General features: G+C 43.8%; 2 protein-coding genes across 11 annotated transcripts in view; both read right to left on the bottom strand.

Annotated features, from left to right (window-relative positions):
• rock2a (rho-associated, coiled-coil containing protein kinase 2a) overlaps window positions 1-1,067 on the bottom strand; it is a 43,850-nt gene extending 42,783 nt beyond the window's left edge. For 3 of the 4 annotated variants that reach the window (XM_031828815.1, XM_020487855.2, XM_020487856.2), the window contains exon 1: window positions 261-1,067. In XM_031828815.1, the coding sequence (XP_031684675.1) occupies window positions 261-359 (99 nt within the window). In that variant the 5' untranslated portion in view covers window positions 360-1,067. The remainder of the gene's footprint in view (window positions 1-260) is intronic. The other variant, XM_031828814.1, reaches the window with a different exon arrangement.
• A 4,118-nt stretch (window positions 1,068-5,185) lies between these two features.
• Window positions 5,186-24,996, bottom strand: part of sobpa (sine oculis binding protein homolog (Drosophila) a) — a 31,455-nt gene continuing 11,644 nt past the window's right edge. For 2 of the 7 annotated variants that reach the window (XM_031828805.1, XM_031828807.1), the window contains 7 exons: window positions 21,225-21,360; window positions 20,386-20,598; window positions 18,360-18,511; window positions 17,827-17,850; window positions 14,085-14,180; window positions 8,286-10,296; window positions 5,186-7,726 (listed from right to left, as the gene is read on the bottom strand). In XM_031828805.1, the coding sequence (XP_031684665.1) occupies window positions 8,296-10,296; window positions 14,085-14,180; window positions 17,827-17,850; window positions 18,360-18,511; window positions 20,386-20,598; window positions 21,225-21,360 (2,622 nt within the window). In that variant the 3' untranslated portion in view covers window positions 5,186-7,726; window positions 8,286-8,295. The remainder of the gene's footprint in view (window positions 7,727-8,285; window positions 10,297-14,084; window positions 14,181-17,826; window positions 17,851-18,359; window positions 18,512-20,385; window positions 20,599-21,224; window positions 21,361-24,996) is intronic. The other 5 variants (XM_031828806.1, XM_031828808.1, XM_031828809.1 and 2 more) reach the window with 3 other exon arrangements.

Genomic DNA, 24,996 nt, shown 5'->3' with positions numbered 1-24,996 from the left:
TCTTTCTGAAGTAAATGTTGACCTGAATCATGAAAGGCTTGGTGGTGAGGAAGTTAGTTAAACCTTGCCCAATACCGCGCAGCCAGCGAATGATAGGATTTGGCTACAATGTCGACATCGGCAACATCACAATTGATACATATTGGTTAAATGGCGTAAGAAGTCTACTGCTACAATGCATCATGTTGGTTGCTTCAAAGTGCGCGAAGGGAAAACAGAATAGGCCCTATTAATAATTAATAAAATATTAGCAGACTTACGAGTAAACTTTCCAAGTTTATCGCAGATCTTGGATCTTTGATCATGGCCTCCAGCTTTTTCAACCGGTTTTCCATCCTTCTCTCTGCACCAAGTGACATTTTTGCGATTGATTAATGCCCGTTTCTTTTACATATAAGACGAGCCTTATGAGAACTGTTTGGGTTTACATGGGGAAAAGTCTTTTTGTTCTTGGGCAATGGCCGTGGGCCTAGCAGCCTCCTTCTATAATCGCCTCGGAATTGCAGTATCCACAATGTAGAAGAAAAAAAATAATCCACCATAAACGGAGAAGCGCAACTCCGCAAATTTGCCAATTAGTCCGGAGATTTAGTTGAATGCAAATCAAGATAGACATTTATAGTACCATATTCCATATGACTGTTCTCTGTGATCCACACCGCGATTAAGTTAGAATTTTAAGAAGATTCAGCAACAGGGCGTTTTCTTGCCCCCCTCCCTTCTCTTTTTGGGCGCTCCGATGTGCTATGCTTAAATTTAAAAAAATGTGTTTCCAAAACAGTCGAAAGTGTTTAAAATCCAACATTTGAAACACTCAAATTACATGGATTTTGGAATTGCATCACTGTCATAAGCAAATTGACAGAGTATGGCGTTCTCCAAAATAGCTTGAGCGATGAACAGTTTAAAAACGTTTTCAATCAGCTCCTCTCCTATGCACTACAGAACTATTTCGGTATGTATCCCTGCATGACGAAAAACTAAGGGTTGTCGGAATGTCTAACTGCAGTTAGCCACCGTGGATTCCTCGTACATACTCCACTTCCAGAGCTAGTTCTCTCCTCCCTCCTCTGACATCAACACGCAGACACAACCGCCTCATTTACCCATAAGCCTTCTCTGTCTCAAATCAAGCTGCTGTTCAACGTGGGAAGCTGTATCATGAGGAATAATAGAGCTATGTGATGACTACTCTCCTAAAGTTTTACAAGTACATTCTTCACACTCAGTAATGATTCACCTGATTGACACATTCTTTCCACTTATGCCCCACCATCTCTTGATATTGTTATAATAGTAAAGTTTTTATGGCTGTGTGCAACGATCATGAAGTGTGCAACAAGTATGCTACTTCCAGATGATATCATAACTGCAAGTTAATAGATGTCTGAATATTAGTTGTTGGATTTAAATGTAACATCTGGCCTCCCAGCAGCGCCATCTGACTTCTGACATCAGTGTAGCGATTTGGGGGGTTAGCCAACTGGGACTTGAACAGGTGTCCCTCAAATGTCCCTGCGACTATCAATTGAACACATTGCAACAAGACATTTAAACCTCTTGACGGCTTGCCAGGGGTTGTACTAAGGTAGCTACAATTCTATGTTTAATTGGTCAGCATCACACTATTGCAGTAGACATACTGTAGGCCTACACATACTACAATGTACTGTTGCTTATGTCTGTCCATTGATTTCAATGATGACATTTCTCCCAGTAATTATAATCTGTGTGGTGTTGTTTTGATACATTGTGTTTATGCCAATGCATGTAGCTGTTCAGGCAGATGTGAAACCCCCATGGTTTGCTACAGGAGGGGCTGATGTATTCAGCAATGGGAAGGGGGACCCCTGCTGGTGGGCTATTAAGGTGGGTAGTGCACAGTGGGGAAAGCGCCATAGGATGGCGCCATAGCCACAGGCACCTACTGTACATCCCTGCAGTAGAGTATCAATGTGCCACTGTGGTTGCACCAGTCTCGATGCTGTGTAGGCTGGTGCAGACTTTTTGCTGCTTGCCACCTCAAGTATTCTGTGATGCACAGTAGATGCTATGACACAATGTGACCAATACATATTTTTTTGCTTATGCTCCACGGTGAGAGAAGGAATTCATGTGTGTGTGTGTATGTCTGTGGTTAAACAGATATTGACAAAGATGAAACAAGTTGGTGTGTGCCTCTATTTATTAGTCTCCATAAGCAATTCACTGAATAAAGCAAATACTGTTACAGCACAAAATTATTATTTTCAAAGCAATCTTGGCAACAAGTTATAGTAACAACTTCATAATAAAAAGACAACAGTTATATCCATTTCTTGCAGTTTTCTTCACTTTAATTAAATAATACTATAAAATGTACACAAAGGTTGATAATTCACCACTAGATAAAACATAGAAGGGGAAGGAGGATGTTTGTTGGTGGTGTAGGAAGAAGGGTCCTTTAACAAAATGTGAGGGTTGGGTTTATACAAGTCACAGAAAGCTGATCATCTATACATCAACACTAGCAACATAACAAAGTTGTTTTTTGTCCATTTTATTTTGTACAAAGTGGGGAGTCTTACAAGCGAGCATCATCGTCTGCACTGTAGAGTACACAAGTGAGAGTTAAGGCAGATTTTCTGTTCACGTTTGAAAAGTGACATGAGAAATGTCATGTTTTTGTTTAGTTTAGTATTTCTACTCTCTATCAAGATTTTGAATAGGAAGTTGTCATTGCATATCTTAGGCTGTTGACCTAGCCTATTTAATTCCATTAAATGGGTGCTGGATTTTTGCTTTTATTCTTCATCTCTCCCCAATGAAATAGACAGTTATTTCCACTTCATTCCTTTAAGTAGCATTTGCAAGACTGACGATGCTGGCACTGGAGGGGTGAATTGGCCTTTCGGTCACAACGATGAAGGCGATATTAAGGTGTGTGTGTGTGGTATTGTCGGTATGTTAGGGTGAGGGGGACTATGCGTCAGGGCCACTATGCATCAAAGGTCTGTGGAAGTGCTTCCAAAATCATAGTTGTGAATATTTTCAGTTCAACTGTGTTCGCAGCAAAGAATACCTACCCTGACACCTAGTGGCCATTCTTATCTCCACACAGTTATTTATATTTTACTGAGATGCCTCCAGTCCAACAGACAATGGCAGCAGTGGTCGGCTGAAATCAGTTGAACACACACATGCACACATAGACCCAGACACACATTTCTGCTGTCAGACAGAAGCGCGACCTGTTTCATTGTCTCAGTTTCAACTGTCTCCAACATCTGTCAAGAACCGCAGACACTACAAGTTTCCAGTTTCAAGGCTATATTTGTCGAAGTATCTCTGGTTCGCACATATGGTGATGAGGTCAAGTAAAAGTGAATGAAAGAATGGAAATGATTCCTCATTATCTCTGTTTCCTATGTGATCTCTAATTTTGGTTGAAATCATTGAGGATTAGTCAGTGCAAAAGATATTTGTTTGCAAATTACCTGCTTCTCTTTGAGTGTGCAGTAGGATGACTGCAAAAGGCTAGGTTGCCGAGTCTGGATAAAATGTAAAAAAATATATATACAGTACCAGTCAAAGGTTTGGACATACCTACTCATTCAAGGGTTTAAAAAAAATGATTTTTTACATTGTAGAATATAATAGTGAAGACATCAAAACTATGAAATAACACATATGGAATCATGTAGTAACCAAAAAAGTGTTTAACAAATCAAAACAATGCCTTGATGACAGCTTTGCACACTCTTGGCATTCTCTCAACCAGGTTCATGAGGAATGCTTTTACAACAGTCTTGAAGGAGTTCCCACATATGCTGAGCACTTGTTGGCTGCTTTTCCTTCACTCTGTGGTCCAATTCATCCCAAACCGTCTCAATTGGGTTGAGGTCAGGTGATTGTGGAAGCCAGGTCATCTGCTCTCCTTGGTCAAATAGCCCTTACACAGCCTGGAGATGTCATTGTCCTGTTGAAAAACAAATGATAGTCCCACTAAGCCAAAACTAAATGGGATGGCACATCGCTGCAGAATGCTGTGGTTAAGTGTGCCTTGAATTCTAAATAAATCACAGACAGTGTCACAAGCAAAGCACACCCACACGATCACACCTCCTCCTCCATGCTTCACGGTGGGAACCACACATGCGGAGATCATCCGTTGACCTACTCTGCATCTCACAAAGACATGGCGGTTGGAACCAAAAATCTCACATTTGGACTCATCAGACCTAAGGACAGATTTACACCGGTCTCATGTCCATTGCTTGTGTGTCTCGGCCCAAGCAAGTCACTTCTTATTATTGGTGTCCTTTAGTAGTGGTTTCTTTGCAGAAATTCGACCTTGAAGGTCTGATTCACACAGTCTTCTCTGAACAGTTGATGTTGAGATGTGTCTGTTACTTGAACTCTGTGAAGCATTTATTTGGGCTCCAATCTGACATGCAGTTAGCTCTAATGAACTTATCCTCTGCAGCAGAGGTAATTCTGGGTCTTCCTTTCCTGTGGTGGACCTCATGAGAGTCAGTTTCATCATAGCGCTTGATGGTTTTTGCGACTGCACTTGAAGAAATATTCAAAGTTCTTGAAATTTTCCCGATTGACTGATCTTCTGTAATGGACTGTCATTTCTCTTTGCTCACTTGAGCTGTTCTTGCCATGAAATGGACTTGGTCTTTTAACAAATATGGCTTTCTTCTGTATACCACCCCTACATTGTCACAACACAACTGATTGGCTCAAATGCATTAAGAATGAAAGAAATTCCACAAATTAACAGAAACACCTGTTAATTGAAATGCATTCCAGGTGACTACCTACATTTTTGATCCTTTATTTAACTAGGCAAGTCAGTTAAGAACAAATTCTTATTTACAATGACGGCCTAGGAACACTGGGTTAACTGCCTTGTTCAAGGGCAGAATGACAGATTTTTACTTTGTCAGCTCGATTTGATCTATAAACCTTTTGGTTACTGGCCCAACGTCTAACCACTAGGCTACCTGCCACTAATGAAGCTGGTAGAGATAATTCCAAGAGTGTGCAAAGCTGTCATCGAGGCGAAGGGCGGCTACTTTGGAAGAATCTCAAATATAAAATATTTTTTGATTTGTTTAACACTTTTTTGGTTACCAAATGATTCCATATGTGTACCTTCATAGTTTTGATATCTTCACTATTATTCTACAATGTAGAAAATAGTAAAAGAAAATTAAGAAAAACCCTTGAATGTGTAGGTGTGTCCAAACTTTTGACTAGTACAGTATATATATTTATTTTTAAGACTGGAAATTCAAGAAAATAATTACTGTGACACAGAATCCTAGTCTTGGCACAGGACAGGCGATGCCTAAATGCCTGACTACCATGCGGCAGATTGTATTGCAGTGCTTACTTTGAGTCAAAAGTCTCTAATCTGAACATTGGTCTCTGGTTCCACCTGCCTGGCATACACAGACAATGGCAAACACTACTGTCATCGGTGAGGAAGTCAAGATAGAGCAGTTGGAACCATACATGGAAGGAGAGAGAATGAATCTCTAAACATCATTTTAGTCAGTGTGTGTGCATGTGCGTGTGTGAGAGAGTACATCATGGAGGGTGGTGAGTCGTTGCTGTGCGTGTCTGCAAATGCATTCATGTGTGTGTATGTTTATGTGTGTAACTCTCCCATTTTTGTGATAAAACATGCAACCCATAGCTCTGGCTGGTGTGTGGAATTACACTTCCCATCTGCGTTCAGAGGAAGAGAAAGAGGGTTCAGACCCAAAGGGAAATGGGAGAGATGGAAAAAGAAGTTGGCAAAGAAGCTGGAGATTTTGGCTGGACAGATAAAGCATGAAAATCGAAAGAGCAAATTTTATGTCGACAGAAGTCTATAGGGAGAAATCTTTGCACCAAAAGAAATACTTTTATTTGAACCTGACAAGCAACATGATGCTTTCTAATTTTTCTGTGCAACTGACAAACTTAGAGCCTTTTTGACACCCCCATGTGGTACACTACCCACCAATTTGGCAACATGTACTGTAAGTGCAACTCATTTTGGGTAATAATACATAAGGTTCGTCATTATGTCCCTCAATAGACTCTCTGTCCTTTCAGATCACCGAGCACCAACTAGTGTGTGTGGGGGGTCTGTTAGTGTCTATCGGCAATATACACTAGAATGAAGCTAAATATACACTGCCAAAATGTTATAATGCAGACAGATTAACACTTGCAAATGACAACATTTTGAACAGGGTGAAGGACAGGGAAGTGAGATGATTCCCCATATCATAATGTAAATATGACAAAATCTTTGACTCATTAAAGAATTGATTAATTTGTTTCAGTAGTTTGACTTTACAAATAGTTCTACAGTACGTTTGGACCAGTGTTTCCAGAGAATTATCTATGACTGACAAGCAAATTTGATTTAAGAGAGCCAGCTTCCCTTGTCAATGATAAATCCTAGTGCAACATTACGACCCTGAGCACTAGTGACGAAACAATGCTAATGGCTGTGGTCTCAACTCTCGATTGACGCAATCCCTTTGTGGTGTGATAAGCAGCAGTCATATTTTTGCTTCCATGATGAAAGTCACATCATTACCATAACCTTACTGTACACATCAGAGATGTGGCTGAAGATATATCATTATCATCAATTTCATTGCGGTATTAAAAATGTAAATACAGCCGTGATGATTACAATTAGAATTACACATCTGATTTTGTCTGACCAGGGGCTTGCAGAGAAGCAAAATAGCCTCCACGTTGGCAGAGATTGCACATTGTCCACAGTTACCCACCGTCGTTTGCTGGTGAGGTCTCTACCCTGTTGTCCACAAATCAGTGAGTGAGGATAAACTTGAAAATTCTTGTCTTTTATGACCATGAAACCCACTGAAGATGAGCAGTTCAATAGTGCCAAGGTCTCCTTTTATTGTGGAGATATCCCCACTGCTCCACAAGAGAAAGGTTCTGTGATGCAAAGGGGCCCCTGGTATCTCCAGGAATAGAGTGTGCTACAGTCAGAACACAAGGATTTCACCGCTCCTCTTTTTCTTGTTATTATTCCTCAACCTGTGAGGCTTAGAAAATGTCTCCCTCTGATTGTTACCTTCCATTATGAGATGTCTCTTTTTGGTTTCCAGTTCAAAACAAATGTCCTGTCACCCTCAATGGTGGGATGGGGTTTGGAGGTTAGCATTTTGTGCTGGTTGTGATCATGCAAAGGTGGGGGGCGGGTGGGGATGACTTTAGCCTGACTTTCTTGCCACATAAAAATGCTACACCTTTCACTTTGGAACAGATTGGCTAGAAATGCTACCTTAGGCCTCTTCCAGCAAACACAAAACTGCTGGTAAATCTATTGGCTTAGCATTGTGGCTTATCAGTCTGACAGCAGAGATCTGACAGAGCATTTGCTTTGGAAGGAAGGGAGAGAGGGGCAGTGTGGGCTAAAGGAATGTGTCTCAAGAGAAAATAACACGTCTGGTCTGGGTTAAAGGTGAATGCCTCCAAGTCCCACTTCCACTGGTCCAGGGGTTATTGTGGTCGGCCTGTGCCGAGTTTTTAAGATTAGGGTGACAAGGCTAGAATTTGGAGTGCTAGTTGGCTGGGAGAGAGGTTCATGGAGTGGAGGAGCGAGGGGCGGATAGTGGAAGGCTAGTGTTGTCAAGAGCTTCAACAGCATACCTCATTCTGTAGGGGAGTTACTGCCATCTGTCTGAGCTGAAATCTGTCTGAGCTGAAAAGGAGAAAGAGGATCCAGAATTAGACATGTTAGATCAGACAAAGGGAATCCCCATTCTACAGATCTAATTTTTCAACCAGACATCTTTTTCGCTCAGATCCAATAGATTTACTGCTGCACGCTTGACTAAAGTAACATTAGCGGGTTATCAACCCTGACATCAAGAGTATATCTTCCTTCATGGTTGTACATTTCTGTCAGAACCCACTCTCAGATCATGTCAAAAGCTATGGCAGTGGTCAGGGAAACATTGCATCTATGCTGACAAAAAAGGTAATTTTATGTTTGATGAAGAAAAGTCTGTATATTTAAACAATATGATCAAACAGTGCAATTGCTTGCATCAAAATATGCTGCAAAGCAGCACAAACACAAAATACCCTACAGAGAGTTAAATCGGACATCTTCATGTTTTGAAGGCCTTTTTGAAAAACTGTCAGACTGTTTGATATTTTTGTGATATTTCCACACCACCCTTAGGGACAGGTACAGGGCAGAGATGATGGGAGGGGGACCACCTTGGGTCCTCAGTAGAGGGCGCCATGAGACCAACCTTTTCTGCCTCATTTGTTCTGATTGCGTATTCGCAGGCACCTCCTCTTTAGCGGTGGCTCCAGCTCGGGGCTCCCTGCCCCTGCTGCCAGGGGAGCGCTGATGCTGCATGACACGATGGCCGTCTTGTCGCTGGGCTTTGGCAGGGGCTGGATGACACAGCCAGCCTTGGGCAGCAGTGCATAGGCGTGGTCGTCATCATCGTCCAGATCCATAAGATTGCCGTTGGCTTCCAGCTTGCCTTCCCAAGTGCCCCCCTGCACTGCCTCCTCACTTGGGCCCCTCTTACCTGGTTCCCACTCTGGCACCAAGCAGCTGTTCTCCTTCAGCGCCTCCAGCTCCAGCTCGCAGTTGGCTGGTTCGCCGCAACCTCCTCCTCCTCTCCGGCCAGGGTCAGACAGAGGTGTGGGTAGTGTGCTCCGGCTGGGGCCGTCTGTGTGTTGACTGCTGCCATTTACTATGACATCACAGGGGGCAGGTGGGCTGCAGGGCTGGGTCCGTGGTGTGCCAGGGTGATTTGTTAGCTGGGTATTGTAGGAGTTTTGGTTTGGCTGTGGGGATGGTGATGTGGCCTGGCTACAAGGCAGGAAGCCTGGCTCCAGAGAGTCACTAATGGCCTCCCTGACCTCCTGGCTCATGTCCTCTAGGCTGCTGTCCCCCTTCCCCTGCCCAGAGGCATTCAGAGGGGATGGTCCAGAAGGTGGGGGGCTGGTTGAGTCCCCATCTCGTTCCACCTTTACCTGGACACTGGGCACCACCCGCTGGATGACCTGCTGCAGCCGCGATCGCCGGCCCAGAGTCAGGTCGATCACGCCCTCGGGAAGGGAGGCCGTGGTGGAGGCACACCCCGGACTCTCAGTCTTCACGGTCAGGTCCACCACGTCAGTCCTACTCCTCTCAGAGCCAAAGCGGGCCAGATTGTAGCCAGAGAAGCCCGGGGAGTGCACCCCGGAACTGGAGGGCCCAAACTTGTGATCCCCTCTGGAGGAACCAGGGGAGAAGGGCCTGTGGTCCTCCCCTGATGCACTGGGAATGGGGTTGTTGTTGTTGCTGGGTTTGTCCTTGGAGGTCTTGGGGTTGTAGGGGAAGGGTATGGGGATAGGGATGGGCACCGGCAGGGGCACGATTACAGGGTAAGGGACCAGCAGGGTTGGCGGGGGAACCAGAGGGGCGAGGGAAGGCATACCAAAGTTCATCATGGGTGGCATAAGCATGGGCCCGTTTGGCATCATGTTGGAGTGGAAGGGAAAACCGGGTATGTGTAGGCCTGGATGGGGTGGCATCATCCCTGGGGGGTTCCCTCCCAGGTTGGGGTTGTTAGAGGGATGGTGGTGGGGTGAGAACTGTGTCCTGTGCATAGGGCTGGATGGTGGACCCAGGTTTCTCGGCAGGGGTGGTGGTGGTCCGATGCCAGGGATCATGGGGTTGGACAGGGGGCTGTTAGGGCCTGGGCCGTGGGGAGGTGGGCGGAGGAAAGGTGGCCGCATCTGCTGCATCATCTGGTGCTCCATGAAGAAGGGCAGGGGCACTGGTCCCCGGGGCGTCATCACCATTGGGGGGCTACCCAAGGGGACTCCCATGGGAGAGTGCAGAGAGGGGTGTGAGGGAGGGGGTAAGGTGGGGCTCTCGTGGGGTCTGGGCGTGGGGTTTTTGGAGGAAGGGGAGCAGACAGTGCCTGTCTCAGAGGGAGAGGCAGCGGTGGAGCTGGAGGGGACTGGCACAGAGGGGTTTCCCCCAGGGGAAGGGGCTTTGCGACGTAAGTCACCCAAGGGCGTGCCCCAGGACTCGGGGGTGAGGAGCTGCGCCCCGGTGCTGCTCTCCGACTTGCCCTCCACAGGTCCGTGTCCTGGGTTACACAGGCCCCCTGGCAGCGCCGCCTGAGTCTCTTTGTAGAAGATGTCCATCTTGTACTGGTTCAGGCATTTGGCACTGCAGAACTGCAGCCTCCGTTCACCAGCACCAAAGTCCAGGTACTCCTTGGTGTGGCGGATGTGTTTGCACCAGTCACACACCTGTAACACAAAACACAAGACAAAAGACATAATCAGGTAGAATGCATTACAGATACAACACATAAGCAGTTAAAAAAGTCAGCAACATTGCCCTTTTGCCATGTGGTTATTCAAACAACTTTGGTAAGCAGAATGTAATCTCTCAGCCTCACACAGTATCTGCAGATTAGGTACACTAAAACCTGGATTGTAATTAAATTAACTGGTCAAATTTTGTTTTGTTACACCAAGTAAATAAAAGTACATCTGCATGGCATGTTTGTATCCACATTACTGAAACCCATCTGTATTTTTGTGCTTCCATTGCATAATGGCACATATACAGTCTATATGTAGTGAGGGAGACAGAGAGATTTTCATACTAACTTCACACTACTATGACCCTTCAGGTACAGGTAATGTACAACACATGGTAGCATCTTGATAAATGCTTACAACTTGAGGAAGAAGTAGCTTTCAACTGGCTTTAAACGTGAGTGCAAATCTGGATCGGCGTACTTAAAGCTTTTTAATGAAAAACACTTTGTCCAGACATGTAATTCACATTTACACCTGCCATGGGGTTTTCACCTCTTAAAACTTCCTTCATAAGGAGGAACCACTCCGATAAACCTGAATCCACTGAGCCGTGTGTGACAGTGGCCACAGGCACAGCCGCAGGACATAACAGCCTCAAGTAAAAGGTTTTCCCTGTAAGGAATGATCATAAGTGGGGGTAGATGAATGTGGTGGCTGGGTGAGATGGACAGACGGAGACAAGTGAACAAGCTGCCAGTAGGGGGCATGGAAGTGAGAGTGACAGCTGGGTGGAGTTTGACATGTTCTGGTGAAAATGGCTGCTGAGAACCACCTAGGTGGGTGCTATGATGCATCGCTATTCACTACTGGTGTGCAACTTTAATATAAGTGTTTTGGATATTTTTATTGCATAAAAAAGATTCTGATTAATGAATTGACTGCATTAAAATGGACATGACTGCATTCAAGTAGAATTGAATGCATTAAAGTGGAATTGACTGTGTTTAAATGGAATGTGATTATCGAACACTACCCAGGGGGCATTACACACAGGGCAGAGGAGCAGCCTGGCACAGCTAGTCAACACTGTGGGATGCCAGGGCCTTGTGATGCCAGGATATTTTTTACTGGCTACAAAAGTTTCCAAAATGCTCACTGTGAATGTTCAATCATCACGTGGCTGTTCGTTTCCATACGGTTAGTTTCATTAGTGTACCTGAGATAATGAGTGGATGGCAATGGGTGGGCCAGGGAGATGGGTACAGCCCGGGCACACAACTCACTCTCCCAGCTCAGAAGGACGTGACAGCGACTCACTGAAGATAATTAAAGCATTAATCAGCTGTCAGATCCATGAACGACGTCCATCCATCACACATACCATATCCCCCTTGTTGAATGCTAATAAATTGTGGGATGCTACTGGAAGACGATTAGGTTCGGCTCACAGACATACATGTACTGTATGATCTTTATGATCCTAACCATTTGATGTTTCAGAGCTCACATATATGCCTGCCACACTTGAGTCAAAATTAGATTTGAACACGCACACAAGCACGCAAACACACACACGTCATGGCAACTTCAGATTTGGAACGGTCATGGAACCCTCATAATAATATGCTACTCTTGTGTCATCCTCCTCTGAACCCTGGCCTGATTCATTGATTTGTACCTAATTTTTCACAAAACTAGATTTTCCATAAAGTACTTAGATCTCAGTTGATAGGCCACCCTGATTCATTCACTCTTCTTTAATCTCTCTTTTCCATCCTTTCCCCGTCTCTCAACTGACAGATCACACATGTCAAAGAGATGGACAAATCAGTCAATGACAATCTCATCTATAATTGGATTTTAATGTTAAACAGAGGTCTCCTCCATCACTAGATTTCAGTCAAATGGCCACTGTTAGAAAGGCTGTCATAATGTAGATATGACCATCAGAGACCATATCTGTAGTGCTCTTTACTGTTATAGTGGCGCAGCATTACAGGACCAAAGACTAGTGTTCCATATACTGTCAGCCTGGTTTCATAGACTAGACGTAACATAGTAAACAAAAATCTGGTACACTCAAATTAGTATGATATGTTACGTTTGGTATAGGTACATAATAAGACAGAAGGTTACGTGTTCGAATCTCATCACGGACAACTTTAGCATTTTAGCTAATTAGAAACTTTGCAACTACTTACTTTGTTTCTCTATATATCATACGAAATGGATGATGGATATCCACAAATTATTGTTACGTCTAGCCCTGAGTCCAGGTTGATACTGTAGCTCGGTACTCGTACAGGTGAGTGATCAATAGTCAGCCCTTTAGCCTTGATATCAGTAGTCTTCTTTTTAAACTGTCCATTTGGTACACAATGAGCCATATATATTTTTTTAAGTCTGAAAACTGCTCTGAGAGTTGGGTTCAATGATGGTAAGCCTGGATATTTTAAATTATAAATGTGTTGACATTTTCTTGGGCTAAAAAAGAAGACAGATGGAGAGCAATTAACGACTTTCTGCACTGTGAGTGAAATTTCACTGTGCATTACCCTAATGGGGTTATTTTTCCTCTCTCTCTACTCACTTCCTCTCCTGCACAAAGATGTTTGCAGTTTAATGTAATTATGGTCATTTATTTCAACCACAGCCATCATACTGGCGGTCGCTCTGGCTAGGTTTAACCATTTGCTTTGCTGTAGGTAATTACCAAGCTACCTGGGCCTCCCGAGTGGTGCAGTTGTCTAAGGCACTACATTGCAGTGCTAGCTGTGCCACTAGAGATTCTGGGTTTGAGTCCAGGCTCTGTCCCAGCTGGCTGTGACCGGGAGACCCATGGGGTGGCGCACAATTGACCCAGCGGTGTCTGGTTAGGGGAGGGTTTGGCCGGGAGGGATATCCTCACCACAGCGACCCCTGTGGTAGCCTGGGTGCAATGCATGCTGACACGGTTGCCAGGTGTATGGTGTTTCCTTTGACACAATGGTGCAGCTGGCTTCTGGGTTAAGTGGGCATTGTGTCAACAAGCAGTGCGGCTTGGTTGGGGATAATACTGATTTCTAGTTTGTCTAGAGAATTTAGGCGTTTTTAAAAACCTGTCCATTTCGCTAACCATCTGGTTAAACACTTAACAAAGTGATCAGCAAGGGAACAGTTTCTGATACTGTGTGTGATAGTATGTGCTGGAGGAACAATATCTGATGGGGTGGAATGTATTATTCGGGAAATTATATTATGGGGACCAGTATCTGCTGGGGGTACCATATCTGGATCATGATGATCTTATGAAGCTTGCAAAACAAAGTGGGTATATTCCATCACAAATCATGTAAATGCATTCATTGAACCTGACACGATTCAAATAGAAAATGGCCAATGTTGTAGAGCTAATCTTTACATGTGAACCGCATGTCCAATTCTATTACTGGATTGAAATGTATTGAAATGTCACCAAAAACAATGGTCAAGACAAAATTGGCCGAAAATTCCTCATTATGGATCTATGAAGAGAGAACACAACATCTGAATCTAACACAATGCAAAATGAAAATGAGAAAATAAAACAATTTGAATGAAAAAAGTATGTGATTCACTTTAAATCAATGTCATTGTTTTATATATAACTAAAGGCTAACAGTACATTCTCTAAAAACAAACCTCTTTACATTATTCAACACATCAAACAGTCATTAATATCAAAATATGTCATTACATTTCTAGCCATCAAAAACTTAAACTCTATCTTTGTTAAACGTTTTAGTCCTTACAAGCACATCGCTGTTTGTCTTGAAGACAAGCCTGGGCGTATCCTTAGAATAGCTGTGCTGGGGTAATTTCTCACCACGGCCGTCTTCGTCTCTCGCCTGAGGGGAGAAATAACGGCCTCTTTTTACGAACGGACAAAATAAACAGGTGGACAGAAAAGAAGAAGGGAAAACAACAACAAACTTATGAATGGAAAGACACTGACAAAGGTCAAATGGTGAACATGCATTTGGGTTGTGGAATCATATGCAGGTTCTCAGCATCATAAAATAAAGCCATGTGGAAAGTGTGTGTGTGTGTGTGTGTGTGTGTAGTAACTATAGTTAATTGTTCACATTGACAGCTAAAGAGCCTAGATGTTGTATTGGCATTATGAACTGTGAAAGAGGGGAATTCTATGAGATTGCACATTAATCTAAACATTGTTATCCGGGGAGTAAATGCTGCATTACTCCTATTTAAAGACTTCCAAGGAGAAACAACTGTTTAACAATATCACAAGCAATGTCCCAGTAATAAAGGTTAAAGGAAAGAGGATATGGGATTTAAAATTCACCAGCACCACTGGGTTGACGGGATGCTCTCTCTTTTTACATTGGCACTAGACACTGTGCAGTCTATAAGCATTGAAATTTACACACACACACACACGCACGCAAGCACACACACACACACACACACACACACACACACACACACACACACACACACACACACACACACACACACACACACACACACACACACACACACACACACACACACAGATGTGTCATTGTGTCATTATCCAGTCTCCATTTTGTGCTGTGACCCTCTGGTCTGGTGCCAATTCATTTACATATAGTGCTAATGAGGTGCTGGCACAGTGAACGAGGCATGAGGGGCACACACACACATACACAAACAGAGAGAGGGAGAGAGAGAGCGATGGAGAGAGAGATCAACCAGCACCAGACATAGTGTTGGGTGACAGTACAGTCATACAATGGGGACACCACGTCCTTTACTGGGAATCAGGCACAACTGTGTTGTATGACGAGACTGAGAGTATGAAGTAAAACCGACTACCTGGTGATAAACCCACACATTGGCTATGAAAGTGCCTACCCGCCATGGGTAAAACATTTGTCCGTCCAGAGAAGTCAAGCTGCATTTTGAAACAACTTTCCTTCCTTTCGTTTCCTGTTGCAGTGATTATGGGTGACGATGTCCCACTCTCCACTTTTTGGAAGGAAAGCTGTTTCAAAAGTTACTCTTCCTCAAACTACTCCTTGGCTATTAGAAATGTTATTTACGCAAATATTACCAGAGCTTATTCCCCTGGAAAATCCAGTAACACTTTTTATCACAGAAAATATGTGATGTCTTATTGTTGGAAACACTATGACAACTAAATACAGTTGCAGTCTGGCTAAAGTGTCCAGTGTAAACATGGCATCACAGTTCCACACCACCGGTATCTGTGCCCATTGGTGACTAAGATGCCCAGAGGCAGTGGCACACCAGCTGTCACTGTGCAAGCCTCCATCTGGGCATCAGTGCCTGCCCAGGTGTGTGTGCTTTTCACCTGTCAAGAGGTGTGTTTCCCAAAAGGTATACCCTCACATATATACACACACACACACACACATAACCACAGCAACGAGAAACAGACAATCATGGAGACGTCCCATCGCACAAATACACACACATAAACACTCACACATTCTCAAACACATCTAGCACAAATTCACAACTTTCCACCCACCTGGGACAACACACATCTTTGGGCCAACCCCCTCCTTCTGTCCTATCATTAGATTAACCAGCTAACGGGAAATGTTCCTTGAACATTCTCTTTTTGCTCATGTTTGGTTGTGGGATAACAAGCTTGTTAAAGCTTGTCAAGTAACTTATGTACTGCTGTTGTAAAAGTGATCTTCATGTCATATTACAACGATCTAGAAAGTCAGAGTTTATTTATCTGACTAACATTGGTTCTGTCGGTAGGTGCGCTGATTGGTCCAGCCAGGCCTCTTTGTTGTGATTTCTAATGATCATCAACCTTTACCTAAATTTTTTTTTTTTTATCTAAGACCCGACGCTATCTAGCAGGGATAGTTAGACTTTGAGAGGAAGAGAGAGTATGATATGACCATGTCTGTGTAGTGCAAGTTCAAGCTACAGTTTCTTCCCTCAAACTACTCTCTAAGTTTCCCCCTTTCCCTTGTATTAATCGCTGTCAGCCATGAAATAATCACCTCCCTCACGAGGCTCTCCTGCTGCGACATGGGGAACTATAGGTTCCCTAGCCAGGACTGAATCACAACGAGGACAGGTAACACACTTCATCAAACACACACACACACACACACACACACACACACACACACACACACACACACACACACACACACACACACACACACACACACACACACACACACACACACACACACACACACACACACACACACACACACACATACACATCTTATTCAGTGTGTCTTCCTTGATACTGGATCCAGATGGTAAAGTAAATTGCAGAGTGTGTCAGAGCAGTGCAGGCAACCGACAGCCTGTGTATAAAAATGTGTGTCTGTTTGAGGGGATGTGACATTACTGGGGTTACGTAAAGAAGCACTTGCCTGGAGGGACCTCAGAGACAAAGACAGAGATGGAATTTTACAGGTCTCTAGAGGTGTAAGGAAAGATTCCTGAGCCATGAAAAAAGAGACGTATTACATCAGAAATGGGCTGTAAAATACAAGCTAGGGCCTCTTCACTTGGACTTTACCCTCTCTAGTGCTTTTACATGATGTGAGGGGAGGCCTGAGAGTGAGAGTGTGTGTCTATGTTGAATGTCTATGTGAAATAAACCAGACTAGTCATTAGATGAGCTCAAAACTGGATCAAAACTCTTCTACCCCCCAGCCACCCTATCACATGGCTGAATGTTGGTATTATTCCTGGTGCACGGGATGGATGGTGTTGTGCAGTGGCAATGGAAGAAACTGAATCCTCCTCACCCGCGCTCGCCATAAGAGGAGATTGGATTACGCGGACGAAGCAGCTGTAGATATTTAGCGAAACATGATGCGTCTCCACTGCCCACCCCTACGCCACCCTACTCGCTATGTCCTGGCTCCCCTTTCAGACACAAACAGACAACATACGTTTTCAGCCATGCCATTTTTTGTTGTTGGAAAAACTGGAAGGTTTGGAGTTGTGGCCAATCTTGTGGGTGCATGAAAAAAAGAAACATGTGGATATCACTTACACAAATGGCCTCCATGAATGTGAGAGTGTGAGACATAATATAGAATCTGCACCACCTCAGCAGACAAGGACTTAATGTGCTCTAGCCATGTCTGTTTTCCTAACGTGGGAATTCTGTCCCTGGATAGCTCTTCACATTGGTGAACTGAAATAAAATATCACTTCAGTTGTTCTTTTGTTTATTTATCCACATACAGCACTCATAGAAGTGTCAAATAAACGTAGACTTTAGTGTGAACTTTCTCTTAAGGACTAGCAATACTTAACAAATGTGGGAGAAACCACAGCAGGTACAAGGCAACTCATGCTATGAAAATTGATAATGTGAACAGAAAAAACTGGATTCCCGTACAGTATCTTAAATGATCAGACATATGTATACTTCCATTTCAACAGCCGGTAGCATACAGAACTATGCTAAGTGATTATGTTTTGATGAAAAAAGGGAAAGGAATAAAGACATAAATAAAAACATATCATACTTACACTGTAATTCCTTACATATCCAAGCTTAGGTATAAGAAAGAAAGCAGAATGTTTAACTTCAGAAATCAGGACAAATTAAAACACTATTTACTTTATGGTCTGTCTTTGGAAATATATACTGATAATTGGAACCAATGCATGTTTGAAAGTCATCTGCATAGGGTATGACTGAAACCTTGTTTCTGCATGTTCAATGATGAAACCACAAGCCAAGGATGGATATTGTTTTTGTGTTATTCTACTACAATGGGTACTCAAAAGAAAGGCCAAACTCTGGAGCGAAATATCCAAAGTACCTAAGCTTCTGGGCTCCTCACCCAGCCATCTAGTGGAGATATTGTACAAAGTTGAAAGTTGGTCAATACAATTCCTAAGGACTGACAAGTGTCCTACAGCATCTTAATCTGAGAAATCAGGAAGAGTGGATGTAGGGAGGAAGTGATGTATGTCAGTACATGTATGTACCACATGGTCTTGTGTGCACTTGCATAATTGGTTCATTAATGAGATAGGAGTGTTAAGAAGGAGTTTACCTTGTTTCTCTTGAAGTAGGCTCGGCGGCAGGCGGCAAAGCACTTCTCACTGCAGAAGCTCTTCAGCTCAGTGCCCATGTTGAGGGAATAGCGTTTGACGCCAACCTTCTGACACCATGCGCACATGATCTGGACGTTAGACACATCCTCGTCTGGGGGACCACAAACACAAACAGACACAATGTGAGGATAACTGGATAACACTCCAGCCACCCCTCCCCCCTCCAGCCACCCCTCCCCCCCTCCAGCCACCCAAACAATCTGACAGCCACCTGTCAAATCTCATCATGTGAATGAGCTGACCAACAATGCATCCTGACAGTATTCCCCTTCCAGGCAAAAGAGGACAGTGCTTCCCACCCCAAGTTTTTTGTGCTGCAGTCATGAAGGCAGTTAGAGACATTCTAACTAGACAGAGATGCCCTAAGAAATTGCTGTGGACAAAAATCGTTTGTCGATTTTAAAATGCTTCAGCTGAAGTCTACCTAATTAAATTGCAGAGGGCTTCATTGGAGATTCATTAGAACATGGAAACTAAACACCCTCCATGACATCAAATGGGTCTCTCATCTTAAACAAGGGTTGCTGGGTAATTTACATTGCTTTTTTAGCCCCTCAGTGTTGTACTATGTGGAGAGACTTCTTCCTGGGAGACTCACAATTATCACATTATGACTAAGTGTGTGCAAAGGTGAAAAGAAATGTGCCCATTAGTCTTTCACCTCCCTTATCACACTGTGGTGGGTACTGGGAAGGCTTTTTCCCTCTTGTTAAGCTTAATAGATCTATAGTGCAAATCTGTTTTAAAGGAAGGACATTTTCAATTAAGGGGAATAACTCCCGGGAGGCCCAAAGATAGCACCGTGGCCACAGCATGCATATTTTATGCTCCTTTATGTTCCTGCTGCATGGCCCATATTGAGAGATCTCTGTAGGTAGGTGTGAATGGGGGGTAGGAAATATTCCTGGGGAAGTTCCCCCTCTACATCCCTCCATTATTGCATTGTTTTAGAAAATATATGTCTAAAGTCCCATGGCAACCTGGCAGTAATTAAATAAAATATTTGGCAACAACAAACAAGTTGAAGTGTGGCAGGTAGACTGGCGGTTAAGAGCGTTGGGCCAGTAACCGAAAGGTTGCTAGTTCGAGTCTCCGAGATGACTAGATGAAAAATCTGTCGATGTGCTCTTGAGCAAGGCACTTAATCCTAATTGCTCCTGTAATTCGCTCTGGATAAGAGTGTCTACTAAAATGTAAAGTGTTCATTTGAAAGCATCTAATTATTTTCATACAAAAAGGTCACTTGACGTGGTATGTTTGGATTCAGAATTTTCTGGCCTTTTTCTCGGCTCTGGTTATGCGTTTCCTTATTAATGAAGTCACATCTGCTGGGAGAGAGCCTTGTACTGTAATTATGCAGCGCCCATATTAAATACCTCTATCATCCAGTGTACCTGCACCTCAAAAGCCCCTCTATTGCTCTTGCAGGGCATATGAATAATTCAAAAGGGGTACAAGTTGGATGGGCCGGTGGGAGGGGGAGTGGGAGGGGGAGTGGGGGCGGTTGGTGTTGAGCTGTGAGAGAGGGACCATACCATCTGTTTTTCACCCTGTGCTGTGTAAGGCTGTGAGGCCGCCTCTAGGGTGATGCCATGGCACTCTCCTCTCCCCATGCAGGCTGATGAGCCTCTTGAGTATCACGGCACACTTGTGGTTCAATGAAGCCCTCTGTCCATGTACATTTCCACTGAGTTGACCAGGTGATACTGACACTTAAACAGTTGGAGGAGGGGAACCTGGGGTGTCTGTCTATGTATTTACAGACCTTTGTTCCTCATTTATCAAGTGATTGTAAAACTGACAGTGGATTTGAGCACTGAAATGGCAGTGATTCGTTAGATTCGTACTACACTGTTGTGTATACTTGGGATTCGATTGTAGGATCCATTCTGATAGTCTTTAAAGTGCAAGCTTAAACACATGCAGTATGTTTGTTGTTTTTTAGGTGTGTGTGAAGTGTTTTACCTGCTGGTGGCTTGATCATGGGGGGTGGGATCAGTGGAACTATGATGGGCATGTTCCCATGCTCCCTGGTGCTGGGTGTGGAGGTGGACGGGGTGGTGGAGGACTCTGTCACTCCGTTCCTCAATGTCGGTGTAGAGTGGGAGCTATTGGCTTGGTTTGGGGAGACATCACTATTCTCCCCCGATCCTCCTGGGATTTTTGGTAAAGAGTTTTCTGAGGGAGACAGAGTTAGTGTGCTGGTCTTTCTGGACTTGCTGTATGTAAAGCAACGGAAATGGGCATCATTGATCACTTCCAAACAAATATGCTTTTGACGCAAGATGGGTGTCCTTTGTGTTACCCTGGAAACCATGTTGGCATCTTTGATTAGATAAGGCCCTACTGTATGCTTGCTCAATGCCTGATGTGAATTTCTACAATTTTATCCAACATTATAATCAGGGATCACCATGTAGAGATTCCAGAGACACTTGTTTAATCACCAATAGGAAAGCAAAGTGCAGTTTTCTGCTGAAACATAACTACACCATAATGACTGGATGATGCAACTACAGCAGATTTTGAACTGGATAGCCTAACTGAATTGCCTCATCAATCATGATAAACTACTGCCAAGTTGCAGCAGTACTTTCCCCAGCCTCTGTCCCTGACCCTGCAGAGGGAATTTGCAACTCAGCATAGACAGTAAATGTCACATTTTGCACCAATTGTAATACCACTTGCAAAACCATATTTTTAGATGAAGAAGTATGCTCCTGTGCACAGAACATAGCTTTTTCAACAAATCAACAACTGCAATGACCAGATAAATGAATATCTGTCTCCATGGTTATGCTCACCTTTCAGGACAGAGATGTGTGGATGTGTCTCTCCATCTGGGTAGTTCCGTATGTCGATGTTGTCCTGGTCTCTCAGGTCCACCTTGTCATAGCCATACCAGCCAAGCAGCTCATTCATGGTGTTCTCCGCAAAACTCTGCAAGACAAGAGACACAATATTTGCCATTAGGATTAACAAGCATGAACTCCGTTTCACTATTACATCACAGTGTGATGAGGGGAGCAATGAGGGATAAAAGGGATTGTTTGCATCTGAACAAGGTTTCCACCCCCAAAACACACAATAAAGGAAATGCTTGTTATATGAAACAAATCTACATGTTTTTTGAATGGGTTGCTCCAATTTCCTGCAATAAGGCTTAATATATTCACAGTAGCAATTATTCACTGATGGCAGGATCCTAACTAGAAAAACATGCACACGTATTGGATCAAGACAACTTGACAGCTGACTTATCCCAGACTAGTTTGATCAAGGCCTCAATTTACCAGCACACAATCTAATAGTTTGATCATAGCTTTTTACAGTTAATTTCCAGAAGCAGTCCACATGAGTAGCATGTAACAAGTCTATACTTATCACAGCACAACAATTCCACATTGTCTACGTATCATACGTTATACAGAATTCCCAACCCATTAAACCATGACTGAGCACGACCACAGAACATTTTCACTGCACTTCCACTGCAAATCTACACAGGCAGTAATATCCAGTCAACCCCACCTCACATCCTTACATGTAAGAAGCACAATAGTGTTATTCTATTAAGACAGAACCTCTGCCCCTCATACATTAAACTTGAACATCTCAAGACACTCTCATAGTAGAATCGTATGTAGACAGATTTTGGTCATCTTTAGTGGTGCTACTGTATGTTCGTGTTGAATTTCTAACAGCTACCTAATTAGTGAATGCTACATGCTGACCAGATCGGACACGTAGCATGCGAGAGCGTCGCAATTCAATTATTGCACCCACACTGCTCGCGCGCGCCAACGAGCGTCTGCGATGCCAAGGGCTAAAATAGAACTCCTTTCTATTTCTGATGCAGATCGCCCTGAAAGTCCTGCCTCTCCCATCTCCTCATTGGTTTATAGAAGCAGGTACCCACGTGCCATCTCCTCATTGGTTATACCCACGTCGGTAATTGAAAGACAAACTGTTTTGCTGGTCGTCGTGGTAATACTATGAAAGTTTAGATGTCGATCACCATATAAGTTCAAAGATGAAAAAGCCTGGAAGGAGGAGAGATGACTAGAAACGATTCGGTTGGCCGTTTTATGTGTGTATTAATTGTCGGAGTAGAGGACCTTGTGCATTTCAGGTAAAATAACAACTCAATGTTTATATCCCATGACAAATTAGTTTGCAATAGCAAGCTAGCTAAATAGGACAAATTAGCTAGCAAGTGCAAGCTAACTAGCTAAATTGCCATACATGTTTAATGCTTTTCGACCTGTCCCCAAATTATGATGAGAGAGACTATATCTCTCTCATCATTACTCAATGCCTAGGTTTACCTCCAATGTACTCTCTTCCTACCATACCTTTGTCTGTACATTATTCCTTGAATCTATGCTATCGTATCCAGAAACCTGATCCTTTTACTCTCTGTTCCGAACGTGCTAGATGGCCAGTTCTTATAGCCTTTAGCCGTACCCTTATCCTACTTCTCCTCTGGTGATGTAGAGGTTAATCCAGAACCTGCAGTGCCTAGCTCCACTCCTACTCCCCAGGTGCTCTCATTTGTTGACTTCTGTAACTGTAAAAGCCTTTGTTTCATGCATGTTAACATTAGAAGCCTACACCCTAAGTTTGCTTTATTCACTGCTTTAGCACCTTCTGCCAACCCGGTTGTCTTAGCCGTGTCTGAATCCTGGCTTAGAAAAACCACCAAAACCCCTGAAATTTCCATCCCTCACTATAACATTTTCCTACAAGATAGAACTGCCAAAGGGGGCGGCGTTGCAATCTGCAATCTCAAAAAAAGAGTTATGTCTTACTATCCAGGTCTGTATCTAAAAATTCACCTTTCCAGAAAAAGACCACCCTCTGCCCCCAGCTGTGTCCTGGACACCATATGCGAATTGATTTCCCCCATCTATCTTATGAGCTCGTGCTGCAAGGTGACCTAAACTGGGACATGCTTAACACCCCGAAAGGTTGCAAGATCGAATCCCTGAGCCGACAAGGTACAAATCTGTCGTTCTGCCCCTGAACAGGCAGTTAACCCACTGTTCCTAGGCCGTCATTGAAAATCAGAATTTGTTCTTAACTGACTTGCCTAGTTAAAAAAAGGTTTTAAAAAACGGCCTTCATACAATCTAAGCATGATGCCCTCAATCTCACACAAATTATCAATGAAACTACCAGGTACAACACCAAATTGGTAAACACGGGCACCCTCATAGATTTCATCCTAACTAACTCGCCCTCCAAATACACCTCTGCTGTTTTCAACCAAGATCTCAGCAATCACTGCCTCATTGCCTGCATCCGTAATGGGTCTGCGGTCAAACACTCCCTAAAACACTTCAGCGAACAAGCATTTCTAATCGACCTGGCCGGGGTATCGTGGAATGCCATTGACCTCATCCCGTCAGTAGAGGATACCTGGTTATTCTTTAAAAGTGTCTTCCTCACCATCTTAAATAAGCATGCTCTGTTCAAAAAATTTAGAACCAGGAATAGATATAGCCCTTCGTTCACTCCAGACCTGTCTGCCCTTGATCAGCACAAAAACATCCTGTGGCGTACTGCATTAGCATCGAATACCCCACGTGATATGCAACTTTTCAGGGAAGTTAGGAACCAATATACACAGGCAGTTAGGAAAGCAAAGGCTAACTTTTTCAAACAGAAATTTGCATCCTGTAGTACAAACTCAAAAAAGTCCTGGGACACTGTAAAGTCCATGGAGAATAAGAGCACTTCCTCCCAGCTGCCCACTGCACTGGGGCTAGGAAACACTGTCACTACCGATAAATCCACAATAATTGAGAATTTCAATACGCATTTTTCTACGGCTGGCCATGCTTTCCACCTGGCCTTCTTCCTCTACCCCGGTCAACAGCTCTGTGCTCCCCACAGCAATTCGCCCAAACCTTCCCCACTTCTCCTTCACCCAAATCCAGATCGCTGATCTGGACCCCTACAAATCAGCCGGTCTAGACAATCTGGACCCTCTCTTTCTAAAATGATCTGACGAAATAGTTGCAACCCCTAATACTAGCCTGTTCAACCTCTCTTTCGTATCGTCTGAGATTCCCATAGATTGGAAAGCTGCCGCGGTCATTCCCCTCTTCAAAGGGGGAGACACTCTAGACCCAAACTGCTACAGACCTATATCTATTCTACCCTGCCTTTCTAGGGTCTTCGAAAGCCAAGTTAACAAACAGATTACCGACCATTTCGAATCTCACCGTACCTTCTCCGCTATGCAATCTGGTTTCAGAGCTGGTCATGGGTGCATCTCAGCCACGCTCAAGGTCCTAAACAATATCATGACCGCCATCGATAAGAGGCATTACTGTGCAGCCGTATTCATCGACCTGGCTAGGGCTTTCGACTCTGTCAATCACAACATTCTTATTGGCAGACTCAACAGTCTTGGTTTCTCAAATGATTGCCTCACTTGGTTCACCAACTACTTCTCCGATAGAGTTCAGTATGTCAAATCGGAGGGCTTGTTGTCCGGACCTCTGGCAGTCTCTATGGGGGTGCCACAGGGTTCAATTCTCGGGCCGACTCTCTTCTCTGTATACATCA

This window comes from Oncorhynchus kisutch, linkage group LG7, assembly GCF_002021735.2.
Source record: "Oncorhynchus kisutch isolate 150728-3 linkage group LG7, Okis_V2, whole genome shotgun sequence".
NCBI lineage: Eukaryota > Metazoa > Chordata > Actinopteri > Salmoniformes > Salmonidae > Oncorhynchus > Oncorhynchus kisutch.
This window is presented reverse-complemented; position numbering and strand designations above follow the sequence as displayed.